General features: G+C 49.9%; 1 protein-coding gene across 3 annotated transcripts in view; it reads right to left on the bottom strand.

The window, feature by feature from the left end:
• The window catches only part of SORL1 (sortilin related receptor 1), a 176073-nt gene that overhangs the window by 28954 nt on the left and 127327 nt on the right, over nt 1-19792 (bottom strand). For all 3 annotated transcript variants that reach the window (NM_001082664.1, XM_008258525.4, XM_008258528.4), the window contains 8 exon segments: nt 3441-3610; nt 3774-3900; nt 4512-4643; nt 12229-12378; nt 15630-15785; nt 17213-17347; nt 17974-18105; nt 19019-19150. In NM_001082664.1, the coding sequence (NP_001076133.1) occupies nt 3441-3610; nt 3774-3900; nt 4512-4643; nt 12229-12378; nt 15630-15785; nt 17213-17347; nt 17974-18105; nt 19019-19150 (1134 nt within the window).

Genomic DNA, 19792 nt, shown 5'->3' with positions numbered 1-19792 from the left:
AGTTCCTGGTTCCTGGATTTGGCCTGGCCATTGTGGCCATTTATCAGCAGATGGATGATCTATCTCTCAATAGGGGCCAGTGTTTTGGTGCAGTGGGTTAAACTGCCACCTGTGACATCAGCATTCCATATGGATGCCAGTCTGAGTCTCAACTGCTCCAATTTTGATCCAGCTCCCTGATAATGCACCTGGGAAAGCAGCAGAAGATAATACCCACATGGGAGACCCAGTTGGCTTCTGCATGGCCCTGCCCTGGTCACTATAGAGTTGGGGAGTAAACCAGCAGAGAGAGTCTCGCTCTCTCTATCTGGGTGTGTGTGTGTGTGTGTGTGTGTGTTCCCTTCTCTCTATAACTTTGCCTTTCATATAAATAAGTAAATATTTTTTTCACAAAAGAACCTACATTGGAGAAAGGGCAGTCTTCCCAACAAACACGTTAGGGAAGCTGGATATCTACATGCAGATAGATAGACCCCATCTGTCACCATACGCAAATATCAACTCAAAATGGAACAACAATTTGAATGTAAGACCCCAAACTATGAAACTAATAGAAGAAAATATAGGGTAAATGCTTTAGAAAATTAACCTGGGCAAAGATTCTGTAGATATGATCCAAAAAAGCACAGACAATAGAACCAAAAAATGGACAAATGGGATTTCATGAACTACAAAGCTCTGTCCAGCAAAGGAAACCATCAATAGAGTGAAAAATGAAGATACAACCTAAGAATGGGAGAAAATGCTCGCGAACCATTCACTTAACAAGGGATTTACGCCCAGAATATTTAAGGAACTCAACCAACAGCAGTCAATCAGCAAACAAATCTCACCCCAGTTAGAATGGCTTATATAGAAAAGCAAAACGTAATAAATGCTAATGAGGATTCGGAGAAAGGGGAATTCTCCTACATTGTTAGGAGAAAGGTAAATTAACACAGCCATTAGGGAAAACACTATGGAAGTTACTCAAACAAACAAAAAACTAAAAAGAGAACTGCCATGTGCCCAGTAACCTCACTACTGGGCATACGTCCAAAGCAAAGGAAGTCAGTAACCTGAAAAGATCTGTACTTCCACGTTTATTTTAGCACTATTCACAATAGCCAACCTATGGACTCAACCTAGTCGTCCACTGATGGATGAATGGATAATGAAAATGCAATATATGTGCACAACTAAGATTATGTAGCAAAAAAAGAATGCAATCTGTCATTTATAGCAAGATGGAGGATGTAAGTCAGGCACAGGAAGGCAAATACTGCACGTTCACACTTCTATGTAGAAGCTAACAAAGTTGATCTCACGGTAGAGAGTAGAATAACAATCACTAGAGGCTGGGAAGAGTAGGAGGGATGGAGAGAGTATGGTTAATATGTACAAGGGTGCAACTGGACAGGAGAAATAGCTATCAAAGTTATATGGCACAGTAGGGTAACTGGTTGGCAATAATTATTTCTAAATAGCTAGTAGAAAGGCTTTTGAAACAAATGATAAATGTTTGGGGTAATGAACACACCAATTACCCTGATCTGACTACTACAACTATAGATATATATTGAGATATTCCATTGTACCCACTATGTACAATTACTACATGTCAATTAAAATGTTTTTAAAGACATACACATGTTTTAAAGAGTCAAATTGCAGTTAAAATCCATCTGCATGTTGGTTAACTGGGGTACTATTCCTGGGATGAGACTCTAGAGCCAGGTTGGGATCTACCCATTAGAAGGACTGCTGATTTGGTCTTTGTTGCCAAGACACCTTTTTTCTCCTTCCAGAAGGCACAACGGGCTCTTCACCCATCAGATCATGGCTCAGTTGAGTCTGATGTAAATTTGTGGCACACCAGGGTGGAGCAGGGACTCACTTGGGCAGGCTGAGCCACAGCTGGCCATGGGACTTTGATGCTGAGATATTAATTGTCAATGACAGCACCTGCTGCCTCAACCTCTCGTACAACAAAACAGAGGATCATGGGCATGCCTACTGAGGAGGAAGACTAATTTTCCAAATCACAGAAATGCTATATCCAAATGAATGCGATCACTTTCAAAGCAGACTCCTTAACAAATTTAGTTCTGGCATATTCAAGACACTTTGGGCAATGGGAAAAAACAACTAGAATAAGCAGAAAGTCACCCATGTCAACTACTTTGAAGGAAGACGAAACAGGGAATTTTCTTAGACACATAGATTTAGTAAAGTTCTTAAAAACTTAGCCACAAAACTGCTGAGATGTTTCCCATAAGGGATTCAAAAATTTCACAGAAAATGCTATAGATTTCAAAAATTTTCGCACAAAATAAACTCATCTTTTAATTCCCTTTTCCATGAACTTTCTAAAGTCCCTCATATTTCAATGATGATGGATTCATAAGTACCAAGCACTGGGAAATATTTAGAAAAGGAAGGTAGAGGCAGAAACTACACAAGAAATGCAGAAGGGGAAATGAGGTGAGAATCTGAAATTCACTTTTTTGGGGGGTGGGGGTTAGTCATGGAACCCAGGTATTTCCACGTGGGACACAAGCATCTTCTTCCTTTAATGTTTATTTTCATCTACTTGAAAGGCAGAGAGAGAAAGGCCACACACACACACACAGATCTTCCATCTGCTGGTTCACTTCTCAAATGCCTGCAACAGACAGGGCTGGACCAGGCTGAAGCCAGGAGCCCAGAACTCCATTCAGGTCTCTCATGTGGGTGTCAGGGACCTAAGCACCCAAGCCATGATTCACTACCACCCAGGATGCATGAACAGGAAGCTGAATGAGGAGTGGAACAGACAGGACTCAAACCAGGCACTCTGCTATGGGGTATGAGCATCCCACGTGGTGGCTCAACCTGCTGGACTGCAACATTCATCCCTGAAATTAACTTAAGGTACAAGAACATTCTCTGCCATTATAAGGAGAATAAATGTTCAACAACTCAGGCAAGACCGTAAAACACAGCCCCAGTACTTCTACATATGTAAGACACATGTAATTATGCTCCCACATTCCTGAGCAGCCTTGAGAAAACTCCCAAAATTCCACATAAAGTCTTGCACATGCCAAAAAATAAATAAATAAATCATGGGGCCAGCATTGTGGTGCAGTAGGTTAAGCCACTGATTTTAATGCCAGCATCCCATATGGGCACCAGTTCAAGTTCAGCTGCTCCACTTCCAATCTAGCTCTCTGCTAACGTGCCTGGGAAAGCAGTGGAAGATGGCCCAAGTGCTTGGGTCCCTGCACCCATGTGAGAGACCCAGTGGAGTTCCTGGCTCCTGGTTTAGGCTTGGTCCTGCCTCATCTACTGTGGTCATTTGGGAAATGAACCAGCAATGGAAGATCTCTGTTTCTTTCTCCTTTTCTCTGTAACTACCTTTCAAATCAATCAATCTTAAAAAAGTAAAAAAAAAAAAAAATAATAATCATGACACTTACATCCCTCTGGAGTTCTCAAGGTCACAAAGTCATTGGTGTTGTGCACCTTGCTCAGGCATTGAACCTGCACTTTAACCTGGTAAGTGGTATCTGGTTTCAACACTTTTAATACAGTGTTTGTCTTATTGCTGTGGGTCTCCAGAGTCTTCCATATGCTCTCTCCAACGACTCTGGCCAAAAAGAACAAAGATATTGTCACGCCAGAATAGGAGGGGTAGCTGAGACATATGACTCAGTAAAGAGACAAACCATGCATATCTCAAGAGAATTCATGGAGCATTCAATGGTAATGAAGACATCACTGTCTCCTCCTATGGCAGGGATGGGACCCACCTATAGTACACGTTGTATACACAAGCAGCAGAGGGCATTTTTTTGGGCCGCATCCAGGTCAAAGTGACATTCCCAGAGAAGTCAGCTGTCCACTGAAGATTCTGTACTTTGTATACAGTTAACTCATCTAGAGAGGAAAATATCAGAGCAAGTCAAGCCTTACAAATCCTTGGATTTCCAGAGACCCAAACAGAGCCCTGCTTTTAGAAAGAACTCCCAGGATCTGGACTGCCAAGAGGCCACAGTCGTTATGTGAAAACACCCCAGAAAATGTAGTTGAAACCCTCCAATACGACCTTTCCTAGGATCTCCTAGGATATTTTTCCTTGCATTTCACCCCCTTCTTTCCTATGGCAATTTAAGCCTGATTCTCAATAGAGAATGACTACACGTCCAAGGACAGTGTCACAGAGGGTCTGTTACTAAATGCACCCCAGAGGAAATGACAGAGCCAAGCCCACCAGCAGCCTGCGGCTCTGCAGAAGGCAGGGTATGGCATGAAGTGGGACCCCTGTCGCCTGTCCAAGGCCAATCCAAGTCTAGCATTCCACCAACATGGAGGAGGAAGCTACAAATTACATTAGAGTCTGGCCAACCCTCACTCACTTGGTGGGCCAACATCAGGAGCACATCCACTTCATTTCAGATTGAGGAGATGTTCCAAAGGGTCCTAGCTAGAGGTTCCCCTGCCCACACTCAGGAGGCCTCAGCCTGGCCAGCGCCGGGGCCAGCACTCACCACTGCAGGCCTTCTCGTCGCTCTCATCTGAGCAGTCCAGGAAGCCGTCGCAGCGTTCTGACAGCACGATGCAGGCCTCGCCATCCTCACACTTGAACTCCCAGCTCATGCAGGTCAAGGTGCTGTGAGTGGCTGAAACACAAAGAACCTGCTGAAACCCTCAGGGAGAGGGGGCTGTGTTTTATGAAAGGCTGGGTCTAGGTTCACTTCTATTTAAGAACAGTAGCTTGGGGCAGGCCTTGACCCAGTGCTTAGACTCCCACATCGCAAATCAGAGTGCCTGGGTTCAAGTCCCAGCTCCTCTTCCAATTCTGGCTTCCTGCTAGTGCACACCCTGGGAGGCAGCAGGTGATGGCTCAAGGACTTGGGGGCCAGCCACCCATGTGGGAGACCTGGACTGATCTCCCAGTTATTCGCTTCAGCCTGGCCCAGCCCTGGCTGTTTCAGGTACTTGAAGAGCAAACCACCAGATGGAAGATATCTCTGCCAGTCCTCTGTGTGTATTTCTCTCTCCCTGCCTTTCAAATAAATTTTAAAAAGTTTAAAAAGAGAGAAAACAGCAGGTTACATACTTTGAACTAATTGGCTTCTGCTTCAAAACATGCCCGTGCCTCTGGCGTGAGGAGTGGCCAAACCCACCTGGGCACGGCGGTGCCATCGTACTTAACATTAACAACTGGAATCCACATTCAGGAGGAGCAAGAGGTTTGGAGTCAAACCAACCAGGGCTTAAATCCTGGCTCTGTGTGAGCTTGAGCCAACCGTTCCACTTCACCCCAGGCAGTTCCCCTGCATGAACCTTGGGTAACAATTCCATCACTCCCACCTGCACGATCTAATGCGCTCAGGGGCCTGGAAGAGTGCCTCGGGCCCGGCCCCAGCAGTTACCAGCAAAGCACTACCCATGGCACGGCAAACCCTTCAGTTACTACGATCAGTCTGCAGCGTGCAGGGATGCTCGGGTTTCGGATCTGCATTGCACACTGCAATGAGGCATGCTCCTTTTAGGTTTTTAATTGTATCAGTTTTCGATGTATCTTCACAGAAAATGAAATAACCCAAGAGGAAAGCTTTGGTAAGTTAACAGTTACACAACTCTATGGCTAGGCTATGAACCAACATTTTATCTTTCCCCTGTTCTGAAAGTAGACTTCAAATGCACAGGAAGCTCTGAAAAGGAAGTGGAAACCCAAGGAATGATACAAGTCCAAGGCCAACATCATAGTGGGATCCATTACTAAATGCATTCCCGAGAGATGGACTGAATGACTACAATAAGAGAAAAGAGAGCCTACTGGACACTACATCTGCTGTCCCAGGCCCGTGTGGGCCAGGCCCAAATGCAGGTTCTTCAGATGTTCATCATACAGACTCCGTATGCATCCATCCTGCTCAGAAGGGCTACAGAAGAAGCCCAATCCCACCAGGGAGGAAAATCTACAATCCTCTAAGTCAAAGATGCCTGCATCCTGAGCCCTGGAACCTGTTAATATGTAAGTTCACACTGAGACACTCTCCAACACTCTGGAACAGCTTATCCTGTTTTTTTTTTTTCTTTCTTAAAAAAGAAAGATTTATTTGAAAGGCAGAGTTATACAGGCAGAAGCAGAGAGAGAGAAGCCTTCCATCTACTGGTTCACTCCCCAAAGGGCCACAACAGCCAGAGCTGCTCCGATCTGAAGCCAAGAGCTTCTTCGGGGTCTCCCACACGGGTGCAGAGGCCCAAGGACTTGGGCCATCTTCCACTGCTTTCCCAGGACACAGCAGAGAGCTGGATAGGAAGTGGAGCAGCTGGGACTCAAACCGGCGCCCATATGGGATGCCGGCACTGCAGGCGGTGGCTTTGCCGGCTATACCACGGTGCCGGCCCCTATCCTGTTTTCTACCTGAAGCATTGCATCTCCTGATGAGAGCCACACTTGGAGATGTGGGTAGAGGAAACGGTCAAGGTCGTTCTCCCGAAGAAGACTCAGGCCACACTGATCTCCCTTCCCCAGGATGGCCAAGAGGAAGGGGTAAAGGATTCAGGGTTATTTCCCAGGAGACAGCGAGATACAAGGACCGGGGAGGGGGCAGTGAGAGGGCGGGCAGAATGCTCTACCAATCTTTCTCAACTGAGGAACTGCCACGCAAAAGAAGAATGAAGACCAACCTGCCTTCATCTCCAGGATGGAGGCACACCCTTCAGTCCAGCGCTTGTAGAAAAGAGCCCTGTTAACAGCAATATTCAGTGGCAGACAGGAACTATCAATACCACTTACGAGGCCTTCTACACACGATACTCCCCCATCTCCAGAACAATCATTCTAGTGCCAAATTGTTTTACATGCTGAGCTGAAACTGGTTTGCCTTGGGGAGGTAGGGAGTGATGGACTCCATTACAAATAAAAGCACACTTGAGTATTTACAGACGGTTAGAACCACTGTCGTGATAGTCTCAGAAGGTCAAGGTGGAATTTATCCATCCAAGCTAGAACATTCCTGGAGGTTCCACCATGAATCAGGTCCTGTTCCAGACACGAAGAATACGGTGATGTGTGAGAACAAGAGACCTGCCCTTGTAGTCCTTATCTCTCATGGACGGAAATCACAAGCAAGCAAGCAAACGTGACATTTCAGATCACAGAACCAGCTAGAAGGGAACATAAAAAAGACTAACAGTAAGGGGACACATGGGTGAGTTATGGCATTTATGTAGGACGGTCAAAGAAGGTCTCTCCGCTCCAAGGGGGACTATTTTGAAAAACACCAAGATCCCCACACTGGGATCTACCGGGGTTGGGGGGCAGCATTGTGGTATGGCATTAATGTTAAGTTGCCATCTACAGTACCAGCATCCCATATGAGTGCCAGTCAAGTCCCAGCTGCTCCACTTCCCATCCAGCTCTCCCCAGGAAAGCAGCAGCAGACGGCCCAAGTGCTTGGGCTGCTGCACCCACATGGGAGATCCAGATGGAGCTCCTTGCTCCTCGTTTCAGCCTGCCCCAGCCCCGGCACTTGCAGCCGTTTGGGGAGTGAACCAGTAGATGCGTGGTCTCTCTAGCTCCGTCTCTAACTCTGCCTTTCCAATAAATAAATCTTTTGTTTTTAAAGAGATGCATCCCCACTAGGTAAGAATGTGCTAAAAAGAAAAAAAATCAAACAACAGCTGAGGAGTACAGCGGGAGAAGCTTGAGGTTTCTTTATGAAACATCTCAAAATTTTAAAAAGCAGGAAAAGATAGGTTTGATAATGTGGGAATAAAGTTGTTATTAATCTCTGAAAATTCCTGAGCTATTAAAAACGTGATGAGTGACGGCCACTTCGGACAGAATGCTGTGGCCTCCAGGGGCCAGCGTCTCTAAGGAGAACCACACCATGCCAACCTCATTTGATTTTTTTTAATAAGGTTATCAGATCAATAGGCTGAGGAAAATTGTGGATATATACGCATCTTGACTTAAAGACCCTTAAGTAAGCAACATCCTTGTTGTATAAAACAGGCTTGATGGGCTGAAAACACTGATTTAAAAAACGCCAATTAATGAATGAACGAGGGAGAAGCCTGACTTCTTTTCCTCTTTGTTAATGACTTTCCATGTTCATCTTACTACGTCCTTGCTCTCCTGGCTCGGATGTTCCCACGATTACTTTGGAGAGTTTGGGGTCACCTGCCCTACTGTTTTAATACCCCAAAGCGCCCCCACCACCACTGCTCCTTTGCTCACTCTTTCACATAAGTCTAGAATTCTACACTAATCTCTATTTTTGTTTTTGACAGGAAAAGTTAGACATAGAGAGAGACAGAGAGAAAGGTCTTCCTTCCGTTGGTTCATCCCCCAAATGGCTGCTGCAGCTGGTGCGCTGTGCTGATCTGAAGCCAGAAGCCAGGTGCTGCCTCTTGGTCTCCCATGCGGGTGCAGGGCCCAAGCACTTGAGCCATCCTCCACTGCACTCCTGGGCCACAGCAGAGAGCTAGACTGGAAGAGGAGCAACCGGGACAGAATCCAGCGCCCCAACCAGGACTAGAACCCGGAGTGCTGGCGCCGCAGGCAGAGGATTAGCCTAGTGAGCCGTTTTGTGTGTTCTTTCCTGATACACCATACAACACAGCATGATGAAAGATCCCAACTTGGTACAAAAGAAACCTAGATAAATACACTCCAGCAGATCCTCCTTGAACCCTACCTTTCCCTTCTTTAATATGGAAACAATACCAAAATCACAAGCTACTTTGAGAATTCAGGGAGAGTAATTAATGCACATAAAAATCCATCATCCAATGTTCATTTCCTTTTGTGAATCCTGATGAGTTCACCAGAAAAGAAGCTATCTGGTCAACCTGGTACTGTGCTGCACCTCTGACAAGAACACTTCCCAGGTTTTCATCTGAGCCATGACTGACATTTAAACAAGGTAGGACCACTGTCAAAGCGTCAGAAAACCCAACAGCAGCAGAATCGCAGAAGCAGTCTAAAGATCACGCGTGATACAGCCAGGAGGAAAATCAAACAGCCAAAAGGAGGGGAAAGGCCAGCAGGCGGCATGATGATGAGGGACATGTAAGGAACAGACGGAGAAGGCAGCGCCCTGTGCCACAGCTGCTGGACGCCGAGGAATCAGCGCAGAAACCGACAGGGCGGGAAAATCAATGCTGTCGAAGACAAACTCCATCAGCAAACCCGAAACACGCAAAAATGCAAACGGAACTTTTACTCTTTTGAAAACAAATTCCTAATCTCAGCCTTGCAAATTCTAGAACTGACAAAGAACAAAGACAGGGCTATCATCTGACAGTGTTTACCAAGGAATAAAAATATGCCTCACTCAACTTGGTTCATGCATTTATATGGATTTACATGCAAGTATCAGAAGACACCAGATCACCTGCATCTCCTCGGCTCCTGAGTTCTGCATCACAGTAAGTGGCTCCAAGAAAGGAAGGCCTCTCAAGAGCACCCCTGTGTCTTCTCCCGCCCCGATTTCAGACAGCAGGGGCTCGGCAGTAAGAGATTCCTTATCATTTTCCTAAACTACAAAATAAGCAAACAAAACAGCAGCAACAAAGACATCACCTTAGCTGGGAAACCGAAGAAAGGCAAAGATTCCAAGATTATTTCTTGAAAAAAAGACTCACAGCAGCAACATAAATTCCTTGCCTCCTGGACGAAGGAAGCATCGTCCTGACAGCCAAGACAACACCAGAAGGGACATTTATGGAGATAACAGGAGGCATAAACGATGGGGGCCCTCTGACCCCCATAGCAAAAGAACACATTAGTGGCAAAATCTATATACGGGGAAAATAGGCGAGTTCATACCTCAAGTTAAGGACTTGGCCAAAACGACTCTTCTCTCTCAAATCAGAGCATAACAAGACCTAAAGGATGTACTGAAAATTTTCTCCAAAATCCAAAACTATAGAGATCACTATATAGGATCAGGAAAGTGTGACAACAGGCAGAGTCTGAGTGGAAAAGACCACCAGGAACAGAGCTGACATTGCAAATGCAAAAGGATAAAATGCCTCTTGCAGTTTCTGACCCACCTTTTCCATCCTCTACCAGGGGGGCTCACACCGTCTTGGACTCTACAAGCAGTCAATGTACGGAGTATCATCCCTCGCCACACCCCGGGCAACCTGCACAGCCCCAGCCTCAGCACTGCCACCTCAGCCAGCAGCACCAGCATTCACCTGGAGGTTCCAGACCAAAACCCCCACAGCCCAGGAGTCACAGACAGCTGTCAACGTGACCTCCAACACACCAAGAAGCCTCTCTTCCTTCTCCTTCATAGGCCCAGTGCATCTACCTTCTAACTGGCACCTGACCGCCAGCCTCACTTCCCCCTTCTTGGACTCAAGTCCCAGTGACGGGAAATATAAACACTCCTTCCTAAGATGTTCACTGATCAGGAGGATCAAATCCAAGCAGGGCCTTCTTACCCAAGTGCCCTACCTGCTTCTCTGCACCCACCCGGCCCCTCTACAGACCTCTGCAGACCCACGTGTCCGGGGCATACTGCCGGCTGTGCCTAGGAGGCCCAGCATCCGCCACCTTGCCCTGCCCTTCTCCATTAAAACCCCCCAGGCAGCGTCATCTGGGATGCCCTTCCCCACTTGCACCTGCCTTTCCAGCAAGACAGTCAGGTCCATCTCTGCACCGCGTCAGTTCCTTGGATAAACGCTAACTATTGCCTCCAGCACGCTCCATCACAGCTGCTGAGCCCAGCAACCTGAATGACGCCAGCCACATCCCATGTGACCAGCAAGTACTTGTCCCATCTGACTGAAGGTGTTGACACACAGCCTTTCCCCTTCACTGGACTCCCTGGGGGGACCCCAGTCAGTCCCATGGCGAGAACAAAGCTACAGAGAAGGGACAGTCAACCCTCTTCCCTTTCTCTCTGAGCCTCAGTGGGTGAAATCTGCCAACCTTTTCTGATGCTAAGAATCGGACAAAGCACTTTTTTTTAAAGTGTGGATTCAAAGCACCTCCCCTCCCCCAGTGTTTCTGGAGTTTGAGATGAAATCACCAAATTTACATGCTTTGTGAGCACCTCCCATGCAATCCCTCTATGTCACCTACATTCTGTACTGGTTGAATTGCAAGGATTCTGGGACGGCTACCCCCTGCCTTGACCCTATTCCATCTCTCGGTGGGAAGGTTTGATAGGTTTCACTTGAGGCTCGTTTTTCATTGGTTTAGCAGAGCCTTTACTTTAAGAGAAAGCAGTGGGACCAGAACAGGGACCAAAGAAGAGGCATCGATGCACTTGCTGCCTGGGGTGGGGCTGGAGGGGGCGCTGAGTGGGGAGGAGACAGAGGCCTGGCCACCCTCCTTCTACATTCACCATGGCAGAAGGCGGACGCGCACAAGGAAGCCCTCTGACAGTGCAGGCTGTGTGAGCGGCTAGGACGTCCGCAGTCCTAGGTGACCGCATGCAGGGGAGACCCCCACCCTGCAGGGAGTCCCACATGAGTACAGCCGTCCACCAGGAGAGCATGCTCTGCTGTTCCGGCCACACCCTCCCCAGGCTGCCCTAGCAGTACTGGGCAGGCCACAGACCAAAGGGCAAGAGGGTCAAATGCACAACCTCCGGGTCACATGCCTGCACCCACTGGCTCCTGAGGGTCACTCAGCAGGGCACCCCCAGGGAACTGACCCTGCGGACCCCAGTCAGTGCCTCCCTCCCAACTTCTACGCCAAAGATTACACCCCTGGATTCACCTGGAGAACAGGCATCCAGACCCGAGAGATTGGAAAACTGCTCACTCCAAATGCACACAGTGCAGGCCCCATCTTGCACAGGGCCCAGCCTGCCTTCTCACTAGTTCAGTTCCCTACAAACAAGAAGCACCCTAGAGGCCGAGACTGAACTTTCTTAATGGGGTGCTGGAGGTGACCCCTCCAAAAACACGGTCTCTATGCCTGGCTAGGTGCTCACTAAATACTTCCAAAAGGACGAACGACACACACACACACAGAAGGTGATGATTTTTTGGGTTAATTCAAACGTGTCCCTCCCAGTCATCGGGAAGGTATGTCTCCTGGACATGCTCCTGGCATGCCACACCCAGCCAGCACGTTAAAAAGAAGGTGATCATAATGACATATGCCAGGTGCCCTTGCGTAGAATACGGTGATAAACACGGCGACACACAAGTGCGGGCTCGCTCACGTGGGGTACCACGCTCTCTGGAATGCGCCCTGGGGTGAGGGGCTCCCTGGCTACTCACGGCAGTTGGCCTCGTCCTGGCCATCCTGGCAGTCTTGATGGCCGTCACAGCGTCTCCAGTTAGGGATGCACTTCTTTGGCTGGTGGCACTCAAACTCAAATCGGTCGCATCGTCCAGGCTGGGAGGGGGAGGAGGTGGCAGTGACATTGGCTAGAGAGAGAAAAAAAATTCGTGTTTAGTATGGAGGGAGCTGGCCTGGAACAGTAACCAACCCATGTGTTAGCAGAGGACAGTGCTTTGGGAACCGCACCAGGGACCGAAAGACACAGGCGAGCTCTGGGTAAAGACGGCAGACTGAACGCACACACCGAGTTTTGCTCCCTCCTGGGCAGGACTCCACCAAAGCCATGGTCAAGAGCTTGGTTTTAAAGCACCAGAGTATGAGTTACAGGAAAGGAGACAAGAGCCACAAAACCTGGGGATCTGAAAAGTGGGGAGATGGCGTTCAGCGATGGCAGAGTCGGCAAGGGCTGTGTCCCACCCCACGCTGCCAGAGAACAAGCCGCGCAATCTGCACAATGCCCAGAAACTGCTCCCTCTTCGCTGCGCGTGAAGGAGCCAATGAAAACAAGGGGATGGGGAGAAAGCTGCTGAAGCAGCAGCTACTTCCCCGTCTCCTACCAGCGCCGTGAAACCAGCACCTTGCCCACCCTCCCAACGGAAGACGGACCCTGTTCCTTGGACAGGGTAAGAAGATGAGTTGTTGGGCAGGCAGAGCGAGACCATAAGAGATACACGGAGAGCTGTTAGTAAGAACTCCACGGCCCTGTCCCCGAGAAGCCCACCAGTGAGCCCTTCACTGTCCAGGCAGGAGATGGTAGGAATCTCCTCCAGGGACACTGATCAGCCTCAGCCATAAACCCCACAGTTACCGGATTTCAGGTTCCTGTGCAGAGCTCAGCTGTACACCCAGAACCGCTGAGCCGAGTGAGTCCCTGGTAGGAACCCACAACACAGCCCCACTTCACCCCCAGAAAGAAGCCATTTGGAAAAAATACAGACTTTGCAAAAGTGAACTTCAGAAACATTTCTAATACACTCAAAACAAAAGCCCGTGTATTTATTTGTGAATGACAGGATACTATAAAACTGAAAAGCTCTTAAAATGAAAGCCATGATAACAGACACGAAAATCCCAGAGGAAGAGTAGGAAGATTAAGTTAAGCAAATGTCCCCCAAAGTGGGAAATACAGATACATTTTTTTCAAATAGAAAAAAAATTTTTTTTTAAACAGAGTAACAGGACCAGATCAGGAGAGCCAATATATGAATGTTGAGTTCCAGAAAGAGAAAATGGGAGCGGGGAGCGGGGAGCGGGGAGCATACATTCTACTAATGAAATAATTCAAGCAAACTCCTCAAACTAAAATACAGCAGGGTCCAGAATACAAGCGCCTCTGAGTGGCCACCGCACTGGACGGAAAGCAATGGTACAGGAATTTCAAAACCCGGGAGCCTAAAGGAGGACTCCGCAAGCTCCCAGGTTCCACACAGGAGATCAGATCACCACGGCGGTGCGCCTCCCAAAGGCTGCCCGACCACAGCGGCACGGCCTTCAGGATTCTAGAGGGAAACCATCTACGACCAGCACTCCAGCCCGAGTGCCAAGGAAATCTGAAGGCAGCACAAAAACACCTGCATATTAGTTACCTCTTAACTATATTTCCCCATACAGTGTTTTCAGGAACTTTCTAGAAAATGCGCTTTACCAAATTATGAGACTGAATTTAAAAAAAGGAAGGAAGGAAGAGACGAATGAATGAGTGAACTGAGATACAGAAAACAGAGCTCTAATCCAAGAGCGAGGGAATGCGAGTTCCTAAGATGATGGTAAGCAACTCTCAGCAGCCAAGTGAGTCCCCAGCACAGGGTCATGGGTACAAATCCCAGCACCGAAGCTCAGGAGACAAGCGTGCTGCAAGGCTGTCACCAGGCGTCATCAGAGTCATCTGACAAAGCTGTCAAAGGGCGTGCTCCACTCAGACAAAGGAGGCAACCAACAGGAGCAGAAAGCGTTTCTGGGCACCGGCTACTTGCCCATTATTGTGGCAGTTACAACTGAAGATTCAAAGCACTGCACAGTGTGACCGCCAAACAGGAAATCCACACAATTGTGCAAAGAAAAGATCCGTGAAATGATCAGGGAGTAATAAGTGGCCAATCTCAGTTATTCATCAAAAGGACAGTCAGGAAGGTCATGGAAGACAGGGAGAGACACACATGGGCTACAGGAGGTGACGGAAGCTCCCGGGAGGCAGGACTTCCGAGAGAGAGTTGTGGTCTACTTGTTCAAAGCAGAAACCTCAAACTTCAGGAGAACGGCGAGTCTTATGGGGATCTCCTGGGTGCCACTCAGAAACTCTCATTTCTATGAACACCCCAGGTGCTTCCGTTCTGGGTGGTCCTTTAGTTTTGGAGACAGCGATGACTTATCAGTGTGTCTTCTGCCCTAGAGCCCATGTTTCCTTTTGCCCTGATGGATGGCGAGCTTCACACACAGGGAGAGGAGGAGCACAGGGCTGAAGACACAAGAGCTTCTGAGGACAAAAACCGTGCTGCAAGCACACAGCAGGTGCGCTAAAAGCCAGTCTGTCTGGCGTGCGTGAAGAGCCCAGCGTGGCAGACACAAGAGCAAGGGGAGCCCAGGAGGGCTCAGCTCACACCGGGCTTTGGAAATGGGAATTAAAGGCAAGCAGTGATCTTCCAGATGAGAGAGACCACTGATGATGGTAAACAGAAGGCCAAGGGGTGAACAGTCACAAAAGAGGAAAATCGGGCAGGTGACCAAGAAGCTTTCTAGGGAAGGGACTTGGGCACACTCTCCTGCTCCAAGTGAGTGTGACACAGACTCCTGTTTGAGAGAACGCAGCATCCTCACCTCTGTTCAGTCTGCAGCTGAGACGCGGTGCCATTCAGGTTTCACACCTTACCTCGGCCTGGAGCAGCGTGCTTGCCGCACTGCCCTCCAAGCCACCTCTGTGCTCAGCCACTAGATGGCAGTGCTCACCCTTTTTTTTAGTAGGACAGGCCCTATGCCAATCAAGCAGGAACATGGGCCTCTCCAGAGTTTCTCTCTTTCATACACACACACCTGTCCATCATTCCAACTGTAATTTCCCACTGAGAAGGAAGCAAAGGCGGCTCAACTGCAGCAGGGCGAGAAGCAGGGTGGCCCCGCCTGAGCTTGCAGGAGGACTGCAGGGCAGTCACAGACAAGATACTCCCTTTGAGTCTGGAATGCAAACAGCGGTGCTGGGAGTCTCCCTGCCCTGCAGGTGCACGGCTGGTGAGAGGGAGCCTGGCCACAGATGGGCCAATGAGGCTGTGCCCCGGGGCAGACCCCCAGCAGGTCCCTCCTAAAACAGCAGACGCCACAGGACAGGGCCAGGGTCAGGACTCACGGAGCGAGGGGCAGGCTTCCTCGTCGGATCCATCTGCGCAATCTCGGTACCCGTCACAAACCCACGTGTCTATCACGCAGGCCCCCCCGCCGCAGCGGTAGTAATTGGGCAGACACGTGGAGGGTGCAGGAGTCGTAGACGGAAGTACATGTGAATCTGAGGAAAAAACCAAGCAAGGAAACCCAGAGGGTTATAAGCTGACCTCAGGCCAAATAGGATCCGCAGGGTGGCCTAGTGCACCAGCCAAGGGAGGCCAGAGAGGGGCACAGCTCAGCACAGTGGCTCATTAACAATCATCAACAATGCCGTGTAGCGTACATCCTGAGCTGCCCTTGGAGGGAGCCAGCTCGCTGCACGTGTTGTGATTGACTTGGGCTAGTAATTTCTCATTTCGTTTTTATTTTAAGAGGCAGCAACAGAGGGTAAAGCTAGCATTAGCTGGCTTACTCCCCAACCACCTGCAACAGGGCCGGGTTAGGATTAAAGCCAGGAGCCGGGAACACAGTCCAGGGCTCCCAGGTGAGTGGCAGGAGCCCAGTTCTGTGTGCCGTCACCGCTGCCTCCCAGGGTGTGCACTGTGCACTTTCAGGAAGCTGGGGTCAGGAGCTGGAGGTGGGTATCCAACCAGGAGACTTGGACATCTTAACCACTAAGCCAACACCCACCCCTGCCTAATATTAAAACAGATTTACTTCTGAAGGAATTTGAGACGGCTGCTGGAAGTCACGTGGTGGCTAAGAGAATTCCTATTGAGGTCAAACACCGTTCTGGTTAATTCAATCCCATCTACCCCAAAACCTGGTTTGGAGATAAGAATGCTAAAAAGGAAAGAGACAAGCACATTGGTGCTTCTGAAATGTATCAGGGCAGATCCAGGGCCTGGGCACCTTGCTATACTGCAGATTCTGACTCGGTGGGTGTGGGCAGGGTCAGAAACTCTGCATTTCTAACATGCTCTGAGGAGATACAGATGCTGCCAGCCTGCAAGGTTCTAGACTTATCATCGTGCCTGCAAAATATGGAATGAGTTGGGGTGTAAGCAGGTTAAGCCACAGTCTGCAGTGCTGGCCTCCCATAGAGGCAACAGTTTGAGTCTCAGCTGCTCTACTTCCAATCCAGCTCCCTGCTGATGGTCTGGGTAAGCAACGGACAATGCAAGTGTTTGGGCCTCTGCACCCATGTAGGAGATCCAGAAGAAGCTCCTGGCTCCTGGCTTTGGCCTGGCCCAGCCCCAGGTGTTGTGGTCACTTGAGGAGTGAACCAGCAGATAAAAAAGCTCTCTCTGGATTTCCTTCTCTCTCTGTAACTCTGACTTTCAAATAAATTTTTTTGGAAAAAAAAAAAAAGTGGAATGAATAACCTTAGAAATGGAAGAAACCAACACTGACTTAAAAATGGGGAAGGTAGATGGGAAAAAAAACCCACAGGATCACCTGCCCCCAAATCCAAGACCATATGGAATGAGCTAGATACTACAGAGACAAGGTAGGACTTTATGGGGACAGAGGAGGGACTGCCCTGCTGTGCCCTGGCTTCGCCAGCCTGCCATCCGCTGGCCCAGCACACACGCTGATGCCTCTTACCTCCACAGTCCTTCTCGTCGGACCAGTCCCCACAGTCATTCTCCCTGTCACACTTCCACCTGTTGGGGATGCAGTGGCCATTGTCACACCGGAACTGGAAGTAGCGGGAGCAGTTGGGGGCTTCTGTGGGGTTTTCTGGGGAGATCGAGCACACAATCAGTCATCTGCCCTGCACCAGCCCGAACACAAAGCTGCAGCGGTATGTGTCCTGCTCAGGACCCAGGGCCCAGGACGACCTGCAGCACCTTCCCCAAGGCAGCCTCACGGACCGTGGGCATCAAAAATACACCCACAAAGTCCAAAAGGCCCCAACCGCCCGTTCATTCTGACCTATGCTTCAACATCCTGAGAGTGATCACGTGAGTTTTAACTGTGACATTTTATCAGAGGGACGCCCTAACTGCTGATGACAATCTGATGGTGCCAACAGCTCTCCAACAGGGCACTCTGGCTTCTGGTGGGGAAAGGGCACCCTCCATCACATTTCCCAGGATTCTTTCCCCACTGCGGCTCCTACCCATGATGTCTTCCCAACTGAGCAAAGAGGAGGAGACGGGAAAAGCCCTTGCTTAGCACCTGTGGGCACCAGGCTCCCACTTCATGACTCAGGCCCTCCTGTGGGAACACAGGGGCTGGCAGCCACTGCTGCTGAGGAAAGCAGGCCACACCTGCTCAGGGGAGCGCCGGCTGGCGCCCCTAACTGCCGGTGTCACTGTCCCTGCAGCCTGGGACAGGAGGACGCGGATCTGGGCGCTCCTTACCACAGTTGGCCTCGTCGGAGTAGTCCCCGCAGTCATCCATCCCGTCGCACTTCCAGATCAAGCTGATGCACACGCCGTTCTGACACTGGAAGCCGAACTCATCGCACACCTTGTGGAACTCGGGGTCTCGGGCTACACAGGGAACAGACACCTGTCAGGCCAGACAGCTTCTGGCCCTGCTAGAGACGGGGCTGCTCCATAGCGAGGGGGATGTGCAAATGTCCCCTGCTCAGAGGTCGCCTGGCTGAAAGACTCCTCAAAGCAAAAGCCAAGCGTTGCAGCACGGAGCCCACGGGTGCTAAGTGATCCAGTCCACAGATCTCCACCCCTCTCCCCAGACTCTGCCGTTGAAGTCCTAACCCCAGGACTTCAGGAACGTGGCTTAGCTTAGAGACAAGGTCTTTCAAGAGGAGATTAAAGTTAAAATGAGGCCATCACAATGGGCTGTAATCTAATCTGACTGATGGGAGAGGAAAGCCGGACACAGACAAGTGTGGAGAAGAGCCCGTGGGTGGACACAGGGAGAGGCGGCCATGCGCAGGCCAAGAGGGAGTCAGCCCTGTCGATGCCTTGATTGTGGGCTTGCAGCCTCCAGAACCGGCAGAAAGGACAGGCCTGTGCTGTGTCTTGCTGTGGCAGCCTCAGGAGGCAACTCCACACTCCTGCTAGCAGTGTTTCCGAAACAGGGCCACGGCCATGAACTCCATGAAGCCCTGCTCCTGTGAGGCTCACGTCTGGCGGGGGAGGCTGACAGTGAAATAAGCACTGGAGGACCATTGGGAAGGGGGGTCTCGTGCATGGGGGGCGGCGTATTTACTATAGTACTAGCAAGAAGGCCTCTTGCATCAGTGACATGTAAGCCAAGGCCTTGGTCCTTCTCCACCTTCCCCAAACACTACCAATGAAGAGGCAGTACGTCTCAGCAACCAAGTTAGGTCTGTCGTAGATAAGGTGGGCTCAGCCGTTCAATCGAGACCTGCAACCTGACGGCAGCCAAATGGCCGTGACCGTGGGTGAGCCCCCCCAACACACCCGCCCCACTCACAGCATCCTGCAAAGGCTGGGTCCTCGTCGGAGCCGTCACGGCACTGGATGATCCCATCGCACACCATGGAGTGGAAGAGGCACTGCTGGCGGTTCTTACACACGAAGTCCATGAACCGTGTACACAGGGGCTCTGCAAGGGGGCAGGAGAGGGGAGAGGGCTGTGAGCGCTCGCATGGCAGCCAAGCCCAGAGCTGAGGCCCGGGATGAGAAGCGCATGGTTGGACTCTCTCATCAGAGCCCCCAGTGTCCCTGTGTTCCGAGTGAGAAAACAGAAAATGACGCCTTCAACGGTTATCCAAGAGCACACAGCAGAGGGGGAGGGTGAAGTCAAGACTGAAATTCACAGCTGCCCCATACCAAAGCCCATGACCCCAATCACTACCGACATGACACTGGCCCTCTGATAAACCCTTTCCTGTAAGGGACCCGTGCTGTGGATAGAACTGCGTCTCCCCGAAATTCACCTGCTGAAGCCCTAACCCCTAATGTGACTGTACTTGGGGTACGGATGTTAAGGAGCTCATGAGGGATAAATGAGGTCACAAGGGGGAGGCCCTAATCCAACAGGACTGGTGTCCTCATAGGAAGGGAAGACACACTCGGGATGCACGTGCAGAGAAAAGGCCGGGTGAAGGCACAGCAGGAAGATGACAACCCTGGGGTCAGAACGGCTCCCTCCTGAGTGTCCAGCCTGACCGTCTTCAGACTTGAACCTTGACCTTATCCCTGGATCTCCAGCCTGCTGACTCACCAGCCGAGTTTGCACCTGCCA

The sequence above is a fragment of the Oryctolagus cuniculus genome, chromosome 1, assembly GCF_964237555.1.
Source record: "Oryctolagus cuniculus chromosome 1, mOryCun1.1, whole genome shotgun sequence".
Classification (NCBI taxonomy): Eukaryota; Metazoa; Chordata; class Mammalia; order Lagomorpha; family Leporidae; genus Oryctolagus; species Oryctolagus cuniculus.
This window is presented reverse-complemented; position numbering and strand designations above follow the sequence as displayed.